Source organism: Pangasianodon hypophthalmus, chromosome 19, assembly GCF_027358585.1.
Source record: "Pangasianodon hypophthalmus isolate fPanHyp1 chromosome 19, fPanHyp1.pri, whole genome shotgun sequence".
NCBI classification, from domain to species: Eukaryota; Metazoa; Chordata; class Actinopteri; order Siluriformes; family Pangasiidae; genus Pangasianodon; species Pangasianodon hypophthalmus.
Genome location: NC_069728.1, coordinates 7,839,069 through 7,858,735, shown reverse-complemented (window position 1 = coordinate 7,858,735; position 19,667 = coordinate 7,839,069). Strand labels below are relative to the sequence as shown.

At 38.3% G+C, this 19,667-nt stretch overlaps 1 protein-coding gene across 1 annotated transcript in view; it reads left to right on the top strand.

Moving 5' to 3' along the window:
- Window positions 1-19,667, top strand: part of kcnh5a (potassium voltage-gated channel, subfamily H (eag-related), member 5a) — a 73,150-nt gene that overhangs the window by 3,099 nt on the left and 50,384 nt on the right. The window contains exons 2-6 of the mRNA XM_026944419.3: window positions 5,041-5,164; window positions 9,806-9,912; window positions 10,896-11,024; window positions 16,723-16,838; window positions 17,281-17,673. Of these exons, the coding sequence (XP_026800220.1) occupies window positions 5,041-5,164; window positions 9,806-9,912; window positions 10,896-11,024; window positions 16,723-16,838; window positions 17,281-17,673 (869 nt within the window). The remainder of the gene's footprint in view (window positions 1-5,040; window positions 5,165-9,805; window positions 9,913-10,895; window positions 11,025-16,722; window positions 16,839-17,280; window positions 17,674-19,667) is intronic.

Here is a 19,667-nt window from a genome sequence, read left to right as displayed (position 1 = left end):
CATTTTTTACTGGTAAGCTGATAAAAAAATTGTTCTTCCTTTATAGAAAATTAACCATTAAAAATTTACTCAGAAAAAAAAACAGTATAAACACATTACATATGGATGAAAATATGTAGCAGTCCAGCTGTAAAATTAATGATGTTTTAATAAATAAATAAATAAATAAAGTTGATGTGTGGCTATCAATAACTAATTAGTGTGTATAGTTATTTACGAGAACAATTTTAAAAAGCTTGTTGCTTTAGAGGGAATGTAACCCAAGAGAGGTTTATTTGGTGTTCTGACTAATTTTATTGACTTTTAAAATGCTGCAAAAGCTTTTTATCAGTGTATGTGGAGTTTGTATACTACTAAGTTTAGCTAATAATTTAATAGTTTTTTCACTTCAAACTTTCACTGAAGGCTTAACTGGGGATGAGAGTTTACAGCTCTTCTAGACCCTTCAAAATCTCATCATTATATTGAATTTAGAAAATTGTTGAATAAATTCTATGTTGCCCAGTTATTTTCTCCTAAAATTTTTTCCACTTTGTATACTCCCTTTTGTGCAGTTTAATACTGCAGTGTAGCACGGCTGTGGCTTCCTGGTAAAGTGGTTATTACATTACTTTGTTTGTCTCCTTATTTAACCTTTTGTGGAAATGAGTCTGTATTATTCCTTTGGAAAGGCCACAGACCAGGTGTTTTGGTACAGTTTGGGACAAAAGACATACATAGCTGTAACAAAACAAATGTCAGCCTGAGGCAATTTTGCCTTTACATAACCTTTTCTTAGCAAGGCGAGAGGACTTCCAGTACTTTTGAGTCCATGTGTTTATTTAAGGAGAGTAATGATAGTGACTGGTAATATAATAAAAGTCTCGGAGGTGAGATCATGTAAAGCTTTGACTGATGCGAGACATCAGGAATTGTCGTTCCCTAGATAAATTAAATAACCCCCAAGATGGAACAATGAGTGCTAGAGAGTCAGTGATAAACTGCAGTTGAAGTTTGCAGACATCTGGCTGTTCTGTTTCTTTTTATTTTGTGCTTTTATTTAATCTTTGTCTTTTTAGTTGCTTATCATTGTCTCCTTATCTCTGGCATTGCGTCCTTCCCTTTTCCCTCCAACCACAGTTCTCAGTTATGTGTCCGCCCCGGCAATCCACAGCATGCTCTTTCGGAAGGCACAGTGTGTGGCACACACATGAATGAAGACGGAGACATTGAAAGTGAAGAGAAGGATGAGTGACACCATTAGTGTAGAGTATGTGGAGGGAGAATAAAAAAGAAAATCCAACGCCTTACAAGAGTGTGCGAAGAAGCACAAGCCAAGGAGAGAGAGTGCTGAAGGTGGACCTGGAGTAAATGTATCCATCAAAAAGACTAAAAGAGTTTTGGAGTCGCAGAGACACGTTATTGATTAGGCAAAAGAGGCTTGCTGTCAATAGCAGGACAAAAAAGCATGAAGGAAACTAATGGCAAAGAAGGCAGAGAGTGAGCTGGACAAGTGGAAATCTTTAACGAGGAGTTGTCACTTCCTGTTTGCTCCTGATTGTTGAGGAGATCTGGCTCTCTGGATGTTCCTAATACATTTATTAACATATTATAAATGCTGTGCTATATTGTCTACACCCTCGCTTTGCTTACATGCAGTCTACAGTTCCATAATTAGGCAGAATAAAGAAAAAAATCATATTCAGAAAGGATACTGACACTTAAAATGTGAAGTGCAGTTACAGGAGTATTTTGTTTAAAGGGATCTGTGTCTCCCTCTGCTCCCCTTGTAGGCATCCTTAGCCATGTGTATTTGTGATTATCTTGTTAACAAATGTTATTTGTTAATTTTGGTATAGAATATGTTTCAACTGTTTCAAAATAATGTATTATACAAATGCATATAAAAATGGATTTGTTCAAATTCAAAATGTACAGCGAACAAAAAATGCATGAATATTATCAGTACAATTGTTTTTATTAGAAGTGATTTTAGACATGATATTAGACCTCAGGAAATGTTTACTTTTTAAATCCTTTTGGGATTGTTTGGAGACTAAATGTATACCCATGATTCACCAACCCATCCCACTGCAGTCTTCTAAGTTCTTGGCATTGGCATTGGATAAAAGATTGGCATTGTCTATTTCCTTCTGCACGTGCCAGCAGACCTTACTCCTCATGAAATGCTTACACATGGAGAGGGTCAATAGAAGATGGAGAAAATAAGGAATACATGTTTGACAAATAAGACTTATTATTTTATCTGACTTGATTAGAACAGCTCAAGAGTGCATAGTTATCTGAGGCTTAATGTTCATGTTATGTTTTTTGAGGGATATATGTGCTAAAACCAATGAACAGACTCCATGACTTACTTTCCCCTATAGCCATTTATAGAATAGTTATTTAATATCTGTGGCAATTGCTTGGCAAAAGTACATGTGTATGTGAGAGGAAGCCTATGTTTTTTTTTTCTGTCAGCGATGGAGAGCTGCCTGTTGGCCTCCCACATGAAGCCAGAACCCATGGTGCTGTGTCTTTCATCTCGCTCAATATGGCTCGTATTCACAATACAAACGATAAGCTTTTGCCAGCATCCCATCTGGAGGCAGAAAGCACTTCCTGCATGTGCAGAATGATCGCCATGAGCTTCACCTGGGACCAGCCTCGCAATTAGTGCATACGTTAAAGGTTTATTTTAAGTAGGCATCAGCTGGCACGAGGAGAAAGTGATGTCTTGAGAAACTAAGATGGACTGAGGTAATTCTGTTAAGATACAGGTGTCGACTGAGCTGAGTAATGTAAACAGATAACACACTGTATTGTCCGTTTTCAGTAGTTCGTCACTTTGTCCCTGGTTTTTGATTCTGTTTATTGTTATTGTTATGTTATTGCAATATTGGCCTTTGCTATACGAATACTGCAGAAGCTTGTAATTTGCAAATGACTATGAGCTCTGCAAGCATTTTGATTGATCTTAGAGGTTCCGCTTTTCATGGGTGTTTTGATAATTTGTGGCACTGGGATGATCCCAAAAGCAAATTTTGACAGTATGTCATAATATCATTGCAATGTCACCTCAATATGCCATTTTTGTCCGTTGGATAAGTTGGTGGTGGCCCAAGTGGGACACTGGAATAAGCCGATTTGAATAAAATTTGTTGGTTAAAAATGTAGGGTTGGCTCCCTAGTGGCACAACAGAAAAGTGTTCACGCTATCTTCTGGAGAATGTGAGTACAAATCACAATGATGCCACAGCCATCTGAGGCCAGGAGTCGAAGACACCAAAACTGCCTGTGCTCTCTGGGTGGGAGGGGCATACTCTCTCTCTCTCTCCGTTGTCAATCACAGTGACACTAGCCAATTGTAGGCATCTGTGACCTCATGCGTGCGGAAAGGGGCTGACAGCACTTTCCTCTGAGTGTGTTATTCCGCCCTCTGACACAAAATGTAAAGCAATTTGAAAATTTCGCTGGCTTCATATGTTTCGGAGCATGTGATAACCTTCATCTTCCCAGGTTGGTCATATGTCATATGATAGCCAAGACCTATCTGGTAGGTGGGAATTAAGGAGAAAAATAGGGGAAAATACATTGTCTTAGGCTTATGTGAGGTTTGGGGAGTCCTGAACCTGGCTGTTATACACTGTGGGCCTGTATGCAGCTCTCCATGTGGCTACATTATTATTTTTTATTGTGCTCTTAGGATGTAATCTGCACTTTAGAATGTACTGGACCATCACTATTGTTGAGGGGCCCACCCGTCCTTCATGCTTCTTCTACGATGCACTTCTGTTCTGCTGTCCTGCCCGTTCCCCATGCAGTGTTGGATCATGCCTGGATGTGACTCCGTTAGCAGACATGGTCTGTTTGTTCAGATGGATATCTGTATATCACCAGTGATACAATTTTCATATCACAGGGACTGAATCTATAAGTGGGATTTGGATCATCCAGGGCCTTGAGGAGCGCTCCCTCCCTATTGGTCCCTGACACTTGAGCCCTGCTTGTGGTGGCCCCTGTAATAAGCCCCCAGCATGCATCCATTGCTTTACTTTCCCCCTCTCAGCCAGGCTTACACAGATGAGGGAGGTGGAGAATGGAAAGAATAGAATTTATTCAACCATGAAGAAAAGCAGCCACCTCCACTAATGGCTGTCAAGGGCTCCGCTTTTTCTTGCCACTTCTACCTTTCTCTATTTCTCACTGTTTACATCTCTTACTCTATCACTCTCACTCCCATTCTCCCTCAGCTTTTTCTTCCCGGCTGGATGCGACTCAGCAGGTTGACTCTCTGCACTGAGGCTCATGGCCAAGCTGAATTGAGAATATTTATGCTCTTTGATGTTTCTGTTACAAAATGTGCACTGATTTTTTTGTCTTCTGCCACAGTGTCCTCGTTGTTTGTCTATTTTTATGCCGTGTTTCAGAAGGATGCACTTTTGGGCTGAGCTCAGCTTTACAGGGAGTACTTCTACACCCTCAGTCCTCTTTTCCCTCTACTGCTATTGTATTATTTCAGCCACAGTAACAGTTGCCTCTGGCTTCATTTGTTGTGATGCCAAAACTGCAATTACTGTATTAATTTGGTTTCTTAGAGCATTAATTAATTCAAATTGATTGAGATTATTTCAGTAAAGAGTTAGAATTACCCAACACTGTGAGATGATGCACATGGAGTGGAGTGCTTGTGTGTGTGTGTGTGTGTGTGTGCGTGTGTGTGTGTGTATGTGTTTGTGTTTGCATACGTGATTATGTGACCTGTTTTCCCTTGCACTGGTGCGACCATGAGCATAGTGGTGTGGGCAGATTCGAGCACCTAGGAAATAACCGAGCAAAGCAGATCTTAACAACTTAATTGCAGAAGCTCTTGTTACTATTTCTTTTATTGGATTGTAATATTCATATTCAAATGTCAGGTGCTTGCTGTGCATGCTTTGTCATTTTTGTCTCCATATAATGCCTCTGAGAAGGTGTTCATTATCAAACAGTACCAGTGGCACTACTATGGATCTCTATTGTACATTGTTTTAGTTTAATTCCCTCTTTCTTTTGCAGAGACCAGTTTTCTCTTGGGTAATGCACAGATCGTTGAGTGGCCTATAGTGTACAGTAATGACGGATTCTGCAAGCTGTCTGGCTACCACAGGGCTGAGGTCATGCAGAAGAGCAGTACTTGCAGGTGAGTGCAGTCCATTCCTATACTCCTCCAGGGTCACTGTGGCTGACTGTGGTGTTTTTTCAGGTAATTAAGCCATCATCAAAAATGCATAATGATGCGGTGTAATTTCAGCTCTGAATTTACAGGTCCTAGTTTAATGTTAAAGTGCCTCCTATTCTTCCCTATTTGTTTGAGCTAAAAATAACTTATTGTATGTGTGTGTTCTTTTTTTACAGATTCATTTTGTTCATTTTAATGAAGGGTGCCAATAATTCTGGAGGGCACTTTGTGTATACTGTACACAGCATTTAATATTTGCCTTTGCTGAAGGAAAACATTTTATAATTTTCAAATGAAAGCATTTCTCTATAAAGCAGTGTGGAAATATATCATCATTGTGCCATGCTATGATTTACATTTTTATCCAATTATAGTAGCAGAGCTCAGCTCAACCTGCCGTTCACATAAACCAAAGGTACCGAAGCGCCACTTTCCTGCGCTATGCCTAAATTTCACCTCAATACATTGTGCATATAAATGTTTCCATTTTCTGCAAAGTTGACTATGAGTGTTATATTTAAGGTTTGCAGAAGGAATGGAAGGATTTAAAATAGCAACACAGTTCAACACTTTTTCTCTGTATGGAATAGAGTCTGAGCCACTGAGGCTGCATGTATTATGTGTGCCATACAGTAGCATAAACATTTTAGTGCTTATTTCGCTAGAACAAAATGACCAGATTGTATCCCCTTAATTAAAAAGAAGAGCTCACTCTTCTGTTGCAGTGGCACTGCTTATGCTCTTTACACTGCTAGTATATATAAAAAAAACCCTTGCAGATGATGAGAGAATCTGCAGTATCATTAAGCTGCAATCAGGGTTTGATATTGAAAGGACACAAAGGGGGTGTTAACGGTCCATTACATGTTCCACTGTGTTTAAATTAAAAGTGACCAATTTCATTGTGCACTGACTTGCTGATTCTCCAGGTCAGCAGTGACTGGTCGAGGCATAATTATCACTTTTCTCTGCAGTGCTGAAGGGGAAATGCCACACTCCTCCCCCCCTATCTCAGTAGGTGGTGCTTCTAAATTCACTGTGCATCACTGCAGTCCTGCAATGTTTGGAGCCACACTTGGTATGCTATTTTATTTCACCTGGCCACTTACATGTTATATATTCCCCAGTCTTCTCTTTAGGGTCTCTCAGGGTGTCTTATTATTGCCCAATAAGACCAGTAGGCTCCCAGTCACCTGGGTAGAAACACCCACTGAAATGGATAGCCTCCCCAAGTAACTTAGGGTGCAGGGGGAGGGTTTTAGAGATGGAGCTGGCATGAAACTTGTCAGCTAAAGCAATAAAAGTAATATGGATTTGATACTGTATCCTGTGAAAGCACCCACCAGTAACAGCTCGCTGAAGTCATTACGCCTTTGATTCCACTCTTAAAGAGGGCAATGTAATGAGTGGAGTGTGAAAACAAACACAAACTTTTAAAGAGAGAAGAATTGATGGGGATCTCCTTTGCGCTAAAGAGTGCCGTAAATCGTGTAAAATTCTGTAACCACTCATCTGCCCAACCATAATCAGGCTACCATAGAGAGAATAAAAGGAGGAGAACAAGATAACTGTGTCTCCCTTTTTAGTGAGTCATAGCCACCTGTCTGCAGTCTCCGACTGGCTCCTAAATATCCCTCTCTGCCCAGTTGCCATGGGGACAGCAACTTTCTGATTTCCTCCTTATAAAACCACTTGGAGAACTTTGTGACAGATCTGAAAGATGGCTAAGCTAAGTAAAATGTCCATGATGGAGCATCCTTGTTTCTGATACATCCTTTGCCATTTGAATCTCCTTAGTAAAGGAGCTTAAGTCTAATACCATTAAGGCTTGTCTACAGGAACCTACACAGCAAAATCCCCAGTGTTGAATTAACACCCAGAGTGATTTTGTGCCCAATTGGACATGTTTAAAAACTGTAGGGTGTTAATTCAACACTCTGGGTGTTAATTCAACACTGGGGAGTTTGCTGTGTACAGCCCTATAGAGGATTTCCCTATCAGAATGGGTTTCAAATAAACCCTTTTAGGAAGCTAAGAACCCTCCTGAAACCCTTTTTCTAAGAGGTCATCTTGAATAAAGTTATATTCAAGATGTTATTTTATTATTATGTAAATTATATGATATAATAATGAAATATTTTATACATTTAGATTTATGTATTATATGTATTATACCTTACAAAATATCTATATACAGTACATAATATTATATATGTATATATGTATGTATGTATGTATACACACTTCGATCATAAATGATAACTATGTTGGATGCACACTTATTACAAGTACATATGCGATTGTGTTGAATGTGGAGTGTTTTAACCAAACGCTGAGGCAAATATATATATATATGTAAATGTATTTAGAAAATAAATGTGATTGTGATTCTAATGAGAAGAGGAATAAACCACTTCTGGACATGCTGTTGTAAGAAAATAATTTGCTATCATTGACTATTTTCCTATAAGAACACACCCTGTCTTATTATATATTAATTACTCCGACAGCAGTTTTTTAAATTTCTTAAAGAACAAAATTTTTGTCTCTTCAGTGTCGCATTCTCTTATTTTCTCTCTCTCCTGAAATTACTAAGACAAAAATGCCTGTCACATTTTCTTTGTTTGTCAAAACACTAAAAAATAAAGGAAAAACATGAAGACATTCCCTTCAGCAGAAAACCTAAAGGAGCAGCTTTACCTCTGGCTGTTACATAGTGGAGTCACATACACACTGGGGTCTCTTTCCATAAATGTTAAATAAACCTTCTCCTTACAGAAAGCTTCACCATATGTTTTTTCCCCATTAATTTTAATCAAACATTAATGACATTAAAACAAATATCTTTGAGTCATTTTTTTGATGATGTGATTTGGCTGCTGTCAGAGCTGCTGTTATTGAAAATTATACCACAGCATTGTTCAATACTCAAATCTGACTGATCAGAAGATGTTGATTAATTTTTCTATAACGGCCGCTCTGACAGTAGTTCCAGCTGTAATCCAAATTCAAGTTTATATTAATGCATGTTATCATTTCTATAGTGGCAGCTTACACAGGGATTGTATGGCAGACCCTCAACATAACTGGATTTTAAAAAAAATGTATGTAGTTTATATGATGTGAGCAGACATTTATTTAGCATTTTTAGAAGGAGTATCCAGTGCTTTGTCACAGTGAGTGGTAAAGCTGTAACTTTTTCAGACATACAGGGAAGACTTCAGGATGGAGGGTGTTTTCCGGTGTCTTAGTAACTTGACAAGCTCCATTTTTTGTCTTATAAACCTAAAGAGAGAAAAAAGAGAGGCTGGTGAGGGAATGACTGTTTATAGCTGCCATAACATAAGTGCTAACAGGAACTAACTTGTTTCTTGAATTTTAAACTATAAATGGATAAAATGTATGACATGCCATTCTCAAGTAAATAATTTTTTTTCATTAGCACTGGAAAATTGCTGTGGTCGAAGAAAAATAAAACACTTTGGGATGTGCTGTTATTGGAAAATAATCAACTTCCAGGTGGCCCACATATCCAGCATCAAACCACCCTGTTGTTGATTATTTTCCCTAAAACAGCACACCCCATAGAGTTTGATTACTTATGTAATCAACACAGTATCAAGAATTGCACATTGCTGTGGTATAGTTTATAATGATACAATTATAATGAACAGGATATGTCCCAAAAAGTAAGAATAGGAATAAGTAAGGTTAAAGAAATGTTTATTTTAATCTGGACTTAATGCCAGTTTTTGTACTAGAATTCCTAATGTTCTCTGGAACACTAGTCCTGAGTTGAACCTGATCTTCCTTTGGACTGTCCTTCTGGGGAGACTCTATGTAGAACCCTATAGTTTCCCTTTCAGAAAAGATTCTCAGTAGAACCCCTTTAGAAAGCCATCCAAGCAACCCCTGAGGTACATTTTTCCTAGAATCCAGTGATACTGCAGTCAGCTTGTTATTATAGTACTAGCTTGGTTTCATTAATCTTTATTATTGGCTGCAATACAAAAGTTTTTTATATGCTCATAAAAAACACAGCTGGTAAATACAGAAGTTACAAGCACCTGCGTAATTAGATCAATGAGCTTGCCTTGCTATTTTATTAGTCAAATTATTGAGTACTAATATCAAAATATGTATTTAGCACATGCTGATTCAGCAGTGTCCATGAGGGTTTCAGCAGAGCCCCCTTGACTGTGTAATTTAGGTCAGTACTAGGCTTAAATCCAGGAAACGAACCCATTAAGTGGCTTAGGTGGCTTTAAGAATTAAGAGTGAGATCAGTGTGTTTTGAGCAGACTGGCTTTTTTGCATGTTTTTTCAACCTCTTGTTTGAGGAAGACAAACAGTGGAACTGTGCGATCATTCAACCAGTGTCATCACCCACCATACCGAACACACCCCCACACACACTAAATTAATTGACATTGACAGACAAAGAGTTTGTTGAGTGGCTGTTTGTGTTTGTGCTATGCAGGTGTGTTCACTCACCTAACTCTCTCCTTCTCTTTCTCTCTTGATCCCTGTTTCCTATCTATACCTCAACCACCCCTCTTCACACGCACCTCCCCCCCCTTCTCCTCACTTCACCTCCGGCAGTTTTATGTATGGTGAACTGACAGACAAGAAGACAATAGACAAAGTCAGACAGACTTTTGACAACTATGAGTCCAATTGCTTTGAAGTTCTGCTCTATAAGAAGAACAGTGAGTATAACAGGAATTCATGCAGGCAATCATTGTGTTTAAGGCTCTTAACTGGGTGTACAGTTTACTTTACAGAGTGTACAGCCTTAACAGGAGCAAATTCTTTTGAAGCACTTTAAAGCACAAACCGTTCTTTATTTATTGTATACTTTAGCTGTTACAAGAAGAGCTTTCTTCCTTCTAAATTCAGTCTTGAACCGGGAGACATAAGCAAAAATAATGATGATTCAATTTAAATTGATCAGTATAGTGAACAGTCTAACAAAAAGCCAGGACCATTAGTATCAAGGAGCCACCACAAAAAAACAGTGAATATATGCAACAAAATCCATTCAAGTGAGCAACAATAAAAGCAAGAACTAAAATGAGCTGTCTTTTTCTTTTAAAGTGGCTTGAATATTGTGCAGAACCTTATTACTTAGACTCTTTGAAACTATTTCCCCAGTAATTAATGTGCAGTACTCATCCATTTACACCTATAGATTTGGATTCTTCAGGTTTTAATCATTTCTGAATTAGTTGTTGGTACTTGGTGGTGTAGCTCAGAAAGTCTCCATAATCTTTACTCAGAAGTTTCACAATTCTTCATTGTGTATTTTGTGTGATAAAGAACATGTTGTAGACAGTCAAACTTACATAAGGCCTGTAGTTATCTTACACTTTCCATTTGTCTGTGTAGGCACTTAGGATCAATAGTCCTAAAACACTTTCTAAAGATAAGCCTGTCTGGATAATCTGTAGCTTAATGATCCTTTAGGCAACTACACAGCAGATTTCACATATTAATGAATCAGCTGCTGAAGTTTCTCCACTCCTTTTCTCATACACGTATTCTCCGTATCTAACCCATAAAACCGTTATATCCACCAAATTACCTTTTCTCGTTCCTACTTCTTTTATTTCATCCCGGTTCTTGTACAACCACTCATATCATCTCATCCCGATTTCTTTATTTTCATACCTCCTCTCTTCGGCCAAATCAGGGAGCCCAGTATGGCTATACATGCAGGTGGCCCCGATCAGGAATGAAAACGATAAAGTGGTTCTGTTCCTCTGCACCTTCAAGGACATAACCGTCTTCAAACAACCCATCGAGGACGAGACCACCAAAGGTAAGACTACAGCAGACATGATAAAAGACTCAAAATGCGATGTTTGATGTGAACTTTGCCAGAAGGTAAAAATTCTGTGCTTATATTAAAATGTACTGGACTGGAGGTTTGGTTAGGGATCTGTGAGTTGAACATTACTGGCTAATTGCTACTGCACCATCCAGATCTGCCACTCTTCACTTCCCTTTCCTAAAATATACTGTATGTAATACAGTTCATACATAAAGCTAGTGATTACTGTACATTTTACTGACATATTAGAACATTTCAATGACTCCAGCAGTCATTCAGACAATGAAACAAGAATTGGTAATGATGGTTTCACAATGCACACATTACTCTCACAACCTCTTCTGCAAATTCACAACTGTCTTAATAATTACAGAGTTCCACTTGAAAAAGAGATACAGTGTGAAAGGACCATTACAAGGTCAATTAGAGTTGCTGTTTCCAAGCTGATTTGTGCAGTGTTGCGAGCTGCAGCCTGTGTTAGCAGAATAGAGCAGGAGACGGACGAGCTGTCACTTTGTGTTTAAGAAGGCTCTCTTTTCCAGCAACACAAGGGTGAGCACTGGAGAACTCAACTTGTGTGTGTGATTGATGGGAAGTGTCAGATCTCTCTATATTTTTCTTGCCCTCTGACCCCACCCCCCACTCCCCCCTATTTGGTGGCTACTTTCCTTATCAGCTTGTGACTCTGCTAAGTTAAAGCACAACTTTGACATGATCCTGGCTTGCAGAATACCTTCCCGAAACTTACACACACACATTTGCAGTTTTCAAAGTAAGCCGGTAGTTTCTGTCACATTGTTAGATTGGCAGAACGACAAGCAGGTGCAAGGTGTCAGCTGTGGAGCTGAGGCAAAATCACACCTGCTCCCTTCTCAAATAGACATCCAGGGCTAAAGAGGATGAGGAGAGAACCTGCTTTCTTATCCTCTCTATTCCACCTGCTGTGTGGTGCTCCTTTCCATAGTGTGTTGTACCTATTTGTCCAAATTATTGTGAAGAATTTTCTATGTGTCATCAAACAGTTTCTGTACCCAAACCCCTGTGGCATACATGGATCTGTTGAAAAAAAAAAAAAAGCCAAATAGCAGTTCACAAGTTGACAGTGCACAGAACCACACTGTAAATATGCTCAGTTCCTAGAATTCACCAGACTCTGGTGATAATTTAATTGAGTCAAGCATCATTTTCTCAGACAGAAATAATGTAAACTACACATGACTTTTCTGAGTCAGTATCAGTCTGAGTGATTGTAATATGGCAGAAGCTTAAGAAAGCCTTTTTTATCATATGTGCATAGCTGTGTACAGACAGACCATTGAGCATTACATTTATGAGCCAGGAATATCTATGAAATGATACATGGTCATAAAATGGTAAATTTATGGTACATACATAGTAATCCAGTTTGATTATTAAGTTTGGAACTCACCCCTGCCATTTTTATTAAGGTGAAAGAGTTGCACAAGCATTTAACTAGTAACTGGTCATGTGACTGGTGGAGAGTCACTGTATGACATGACCACTGATTGACTGATCCCAAGCACTGCCTTATTTGTCTGTCCAATTGATGCTTAGTAACTGTTGCTATCCGCCATGACCTCGGTCAAGCTTTCAGCACTTGAGCAGGTGTGCCACCATTTCCCATGGACATATTTTGAATTCGAAACTCCAGATACGGTCAAAAGACAGAGCTCCCTTTGAAAAATAATTTTGCTTTTTTTCATATGTGACATATTGAGTGAATTTTAGCTATATTTTCATATTTTCATTTCTATGCATAGTGAAACACATGAAAACAATACTTTAATGTGAATTTGTCAAGACATGAAAACACAAAATGTAAAAAGACACCATTTCACATGTGAAAGTCAGATTTTTAAAAAAAAAAATTATTTTAATTTATTAATTTTATTATTATTTTTGCTGTGACTTGGTGGCATGTTAAAACAACACTCAATACCGTTATATAGTAGAAGAGTGTTTTCTACAACTTTCCAAAACCCAAAATTGAAAAAAAAAGCCAGTTTTGAATTATTCTGTGTGGTAAATTTCAGCAGAACACAGATATCATCAAAATATGTCTGTCTAGTTACTGTTTAGTTGGTTATACAACTTGGATTTGACTAAATAATAAGTTGCGTGTATGAAAATACAATCTGTATGTAGTTAGAGTTAGCTGGCATGCTAAATATTTAATTTTTTTAATGTTTAAGTTACTTAATGATTTAAACAGGAAATTTGGGTGGGAAGCAGTGTATGGTTGGACTTCACCTTCCTTATTAGTTCATGTTCCTGGTCATCTCAAGCTTGATTCATAAATATTGGCAAAATCTAGACTTGGTGAAAAGTGGTGAAAAATCCAGTTATTTTTGCTACTAATATGTGCATGACATTTAGAAGCAGGAAAAAGTGTTTGCCTTTTGGTGCAAGAATTTTGTCTTTTGAGTGTTCAATGACAATGATGAATCAATGCACAATATTAATGAACAAAGGAAAAAAAGGTGGTTTTAATTTCAGGTTGTCTTTAAGATATCCTGGTATGTGGTATGTGGTATCCTACTATTGTTTTGTAGTAAACGTAATGTAGTGGAAAGGTCTGTGCACTTACTACTGATGTTATGTTAAAGAGGCTCTCATAATGCGCTAAACCCTCTATTACGTGCTCTGTATAAAGCTGGCATTGTAATTAGGAAGTCATGTAGTAAAGAGCTATTTTAGGAGCTGTATTCCATATCACTGTGTACTTTCCTCTACTTGCCTCAGGGTACACAGACCTAGATGTGTGTGTTGGTTTCAGAAGCAAAAGAAGTCCCACTTGGATACCATGCACAGCCATGATCTGGAATGCTTTTAGGGGAAGTTATTAAAACATGCACCAGCTTTTCGTAACTGTTAGAGTGAATGTACATCAGTGCAAAATACCTGTGTGTGACTTCGTTACCTAATATTACAGTAATCTTTAAACCTCTTGGTGAACCAAATATGAGTTATTAGTTTGTATGTATATATATATATATATATATATATATATATGTATATATATATATATATATATATATATATATATATATATATATATATATATATATATAATGTCTACATATATGAATGTGTGGGCCTCTGTGTGTATCTGAACCTCTGAACCATTTACCATTGGCTGTTGGGAGCTGTGCAATATCAAAATGACCTCAAATGTGGAAATAATATGAAATCTTGACAGAAGAAGCTGCTCAACCCCAACAACTGTGACCAGTTACGAAGTTAAGCAGTGAGATGGAGAGAAATCTTGAATCAGAAACCCAGAGGGAACAGAGAAGCCAAATAGACATTGTCATCTCTCCCACTTGTTCTCCTTCCGTGTCCTCTTCTATCTCTAACTCTGTCACTATTTGTTATGATTACTGCTGACCCTGTGCTTTGCTGACTTACTTAACCCAGGAAAGGAAAGCTAAGCTCAACCTAGCGGAAATCTGAAGGGAATAGCGGTTCCCTAGTGGGGAGCTGTATGAGGCCTCTGAGTGTCTCAAAGAGTTATCACCTTGCCTTCAGAGAGCGCTAGATAGTTTGGACAATTGTTTTTTTCTTTTTTTCCCTCTCCTTATCCAATCCCTCTGCTGTCACCTACGCCTTTCTCATTTACTTATTTACCTCCCTCCTTCCCTTTAGTTCCCTCATTTCATCAATTTATTCAAGTCTCTTGTGGAAATACTTCTACCCTATTCATATTCATCTTCTTTAGATTACTCAACAATAATCACCCGCATACGGATGCTAAAATCCTTAGTGTCTGTCTGTCTGGTTTCTCTACTGTGCCATAAGGCTCTTTTTTATGTTTGCATGCTCTGCTGGAAGAGCTTGAGCCATTCAGTACACAAGGCTGATTTCCTCTTCCTTATCCTCTATAGAGCTCATGTGGCATGTGGTTGCGCAGCGAGAGTGCCCCTGTGTACTATTGCTGTGAAATGCAGGAAATGGTCACAAGAGATCCGCTCCACTCTGTGCTGCTTTCTCCCTTGCTGTGGTTTTTGCACATTCATGAGATGTGACTTAAATTGGAAAACGGTGGTGCATCTCTGTCTTTCCTCCAGTCTGCTTTTAGTGTCTGACACTATAAATCTCATTCTCTTTAGGGAGTAAGCAGAATGAATCTAGTCTACCGCAATTTCAAACTAAAGTAACATGGGGCTGAGCACCAGTTCCAAGATGATGACTTTTGATCTCCTCAGGACTGCAGGCTGAATGCTGGACTTTCAGAAAGCAGACACTATTCTGCTGTGTGGGGATTATGTGTGATGTGTGGCCATATTGCCTCCAGTGTATGTTGCCTTGCCCCTTTTGCCCTAATTGATTTTCAACAAAAGAATAACTTTTCACTAGTGAAACATTAATGAGGAGGTGTTTGCTTCAAACCTGGACCCTAGCTTGCTCCCATGCTTGTTTTTATGTGGTCCCGTGCTGTGGTGCTTTTCATTTTGAAGTCAAAATTTGATGTTATGGCTTTTCAAGAAAACAGGGGTGTGTCTGGTAGTCCATTCCTTTGAGGACAAAAAAGGGAGCACATAATAAAAGGTTTAGGGAATATAGTACAGGACTGAGATTTGGGAAAAAGGCAAAGGAAGAGAGCTCTAGAACCCCCTCAGAGATTCACTGTTGAAAGCAGAAAAGGTAGTCAGAAAGACTGCAGTCATGGGAAATAAGTTTGGTTTAATTATTTTCAGCCGAAGGCCTTCAAGCTCTCAGCCGTGATTTGCTAATGGTTTGTGTGTGTAAAAACACCAACAAACTTGATAATGCAAGCTGATTTACTAACAGGGTCTATGGAGGATTGCATATTTTATATGAGCCAAATAGCATATGTTTTGTGTGTTTGGCTTTATGAATATTCAGGAATTAATTTAATTAATTTGGCGGTGTTTCTAGCCTAAAGTTGCCAAATACAGGGCATGTCAATGCAAAGAAATTAGTAATTAGTCAATGGTACACATTAATACTAATGAAGGGCACGTGTTGATTTTCCAGAAGTCCTTTTCCAACAGATGACGACAAAAAATATACCATTTAATAAGTCTTAATGAAATGAGAGTTTATCTATAATATGCCTCATTAAAATAAACCAAAAATTACTCAAAATAATGGCTTAATATTACCATCACTTTCACATTACATATTCTCTACACATTTGCACATCCAATGCCAAGAGCATTTAAACAGAACCTTTGACTGAAATTTTTCCTTCCCATTTACTTTATTAATACTGAATAATGCACATGTACAAACTGTATTTTATGTTTCCGTGTGTCTTACTGCCTGTAACTGGTGTTATACTTCAGTTTAGCCTTCCTGGAGTCTCTTTGAGATTCAAACTCACCACAGATAATTAAAACATTTAGTGCATACAAAAAAAACCCTCATTTGCAAATCATTCTTTCTGTCTGATTTGCATGTGATATCATTTACACAATAGTTTTTTTCTGTAAATCCACCACAACATGCTCAATAACCACACACATAATGTATTAAGATTAAGATTACACACACAAATAATGACCTGTTATTTGTGTTAGTAAATCACGGTCTCCATATATGTATAAAAATTTGGGTGTTTTATATATACAGGAGGATTATTTTGAAAAGCAAGGATTTTCTGGTTGTTTATCTGATTTCTGGTTGGATTTTCCTGTGGTAGGATGGACCAAATTTGCAAGACTGACCAGAGCGCTGACCAATAGCCGTGGCACACTCCAGCAACTTGCACCGTTAAACAAAACTGAAGTGAGCCACAAGCACTCACGACTGGCTGAGGTGAGTATCTCTCACTCTGTGTAGCACTCTTTATCGGATCCAGACCAGAAAGGTCAGCTTCCTACACTGGACAGCAAAATCACTGATGAGTCACCTTCTTTAAAGGTCTATGCCTTTTTGCACACACGATTGTTTCACTTCATTACCATTCTCAGACTATAGAAAGTCGACTCCACTTCCTTCTAAGTGCTGATATATGTAGTGTGTCACAAAGAGTCTTTATGTCCCTGTACTGCTGCTGTGTTATTTCCCATGGTACCTGTAAGAGAAGAAAGTTAAAGGCTGTTGTATAGTGAATGATACTACAAAGGGGACTCAGAGTTGGAGAACAGATCTCATTTTCTATAGAAACTACACATGAAAAACACAAATAAGCAGCTGTTACACACATAAGTTATCATCTCACACTATGGCTCATAATTTTCTCTCTTCCTTCATCTAGGCTCTTCAGTTAGGCTCAGACATCCTCCCGCAATACAAACAGGAAGCTCCTAAAACTCCTCCTCATATCATCCTGCACTACTGCACCTTCAAGACCACCTGGGACTGGGTCATTCTCATCCTCACCTTCTATACTGCCATCATGGTGCCCTATAACGTCTCCTTCAAGACCAAGCAGAACAACCTCGCCTGGCTGGTGGTGGACAGTGTGGTGGATGTCATCTTCCTGGTGGACATTGTGCTTAATTTTCACACCACATTTGTGGGGCCTGGTGGAGAGGTCATATCAGATCCTAAACTCATACGCATGAACTACCTGAAAACGTGGTTTGTCATAGACCTGCTCTCCTGCCTGCCATATGACATCATCAACGCGTTTGAGAATGTGGATGAGGTAAGATGTAGTAGTACCTTATAACACTGTGTATGTAATTGTGTCTCACAAGCCAGACTTCTAGCTTTCTCTAGAGTGTCTGGGCCTTTTTTTTTTTTAAATCACTTCCTACTATTTGTGGTTAGGGGCCAGATTGGTTAAGATTGGTATCAGTGACTGGCTTATTCATATAACAATAATACTTTGTAGTGCTATAACTTTAAAAAAATAAATAAAATACAGTATACATAGCCCAGTACACCTGCTGTACATTTACCATGATTAATTTCATAGTGCTATCAATTATTAAATTCTGTCCACCTGCTGGGAGAAAAAGTAAACAAACAGTTTTCTCGTTTATTTCCCAGAAGAAACATACCATTGTCCATTTCTCCATTTCATGAAAAACACAAATAAGCAGCTTTATCCCTGTTACACACATAAGGTATTATCTCACATTATGGCTCATAATTTTCTCTCTTCCGCCATCCAGGCTTTCCACTTTTTTCTCCACTTTTTTCAAGATATTTTTCAATGCGTTTGGTGCCAAACAATTCCAAGAAAGGATCTCTAGCTAATAAATTAGTAACTGCATCTAGGCGTCAGTAAAAGCCAGAAGATGACTACTTTTAGATAAATCAGTAACTATACTAATTTTTTTGACCCATATTTGAATTATCATCCCGCCGAGCCAAACCAAACCATTAGACAGGTCTTATACGGGGTGCTGGCTGTATGGTTTGCTCCCCTGTACTAGAAGATGCCAATTGATTGACATTGCAAATAGCCAATGACATTTACTTGCCATTAAGTGTTTCAGACAAACTCTGTAATAACTTTTAATGGGGTAAAACTGTGACTTTTTTTTTTTAGTCCAGTCTTGCTCCATATACGTATAAATCTCACATTGTCTTTTGGTGTTTGAAGTTTGCCTGCTCAAGTATGGTGTCAGATGTTTGTTTTTCTGTTGGAAACCAGGGCAGGGATGTGTGTATAAATGGAAGATTCTGAAGCTTGTGGCCAGATATCAGTATAAATGATATTTTGTATCAGTACAAAAATATCAGGTAAAAGTGGTAAAAGTTACACAGAAAAACACGAGCGCACACCATTTTAATAACCAGGTATTGACCAAGCCTTTCATGGTTTAAAAAGGCTGAAAGTAAAAAAAAAAAGAAGCTTAAAAAGTATTAAATTATTTGTATATGTTTTCATTATGTCTAGATTGGACATATGTCTAGAATGGACATGCTTAAATGATTATACCTAACATTCAGTCATTCATTCATTCATTGATCTTTAGTGAGCGCTTTATCCTGGTCAAGGTTGAAGTGGATTTGGACCCTATCCCAGGAACACTGGGTGTGAGGTGGGAATACACCATGGATGGGATGCGGGTCCATCACAGAGCATCATGTATGCACACATTTACACACTCATTTACACCTAAGGGGAATTTAGAGTAACCAATCAACCAACTGGCATACTTTTTTGAGGTGGGAGGAAGCTGGAGAATCTGAAAAAAAAAAAAACCCACACGGTCACAAGGAGATCATGTGAAACTCCATACAGACAGTAACCCAAGCTCAGGATACAACCAGGGACCCTGGAGCTGTGAGGCAGCAATGCTACCCACTGCATCACCAGGCCACCATTATTATTTTTAATTGTCTGTCTCAACATTTCTGAGTCACTTTTACTCATTCAGTGTTTTAATCTGAATGGCTGTCAGCAGCATCTATTTGGACTCTTACTTGCAAGTAAACCAGAAGTTAATAATACCAAAAACATCACACAGTTAAACCCCTTATACTTTTAGTGTCATCACTGATGATATTATGTTCTGTGAAAAACAAGAATATATACTGTAGGGTTAAGTGGCCTCTCGTAGGCCCCTTGTGAACTCATAAACTTCCCAACATCTGAGCTTGACACAGATTATATATGCAAGATATATGTGCATGTGAGATGGTGCGCTTGTGTGGCTATTATATTCAGTTATTGTATATACTGTA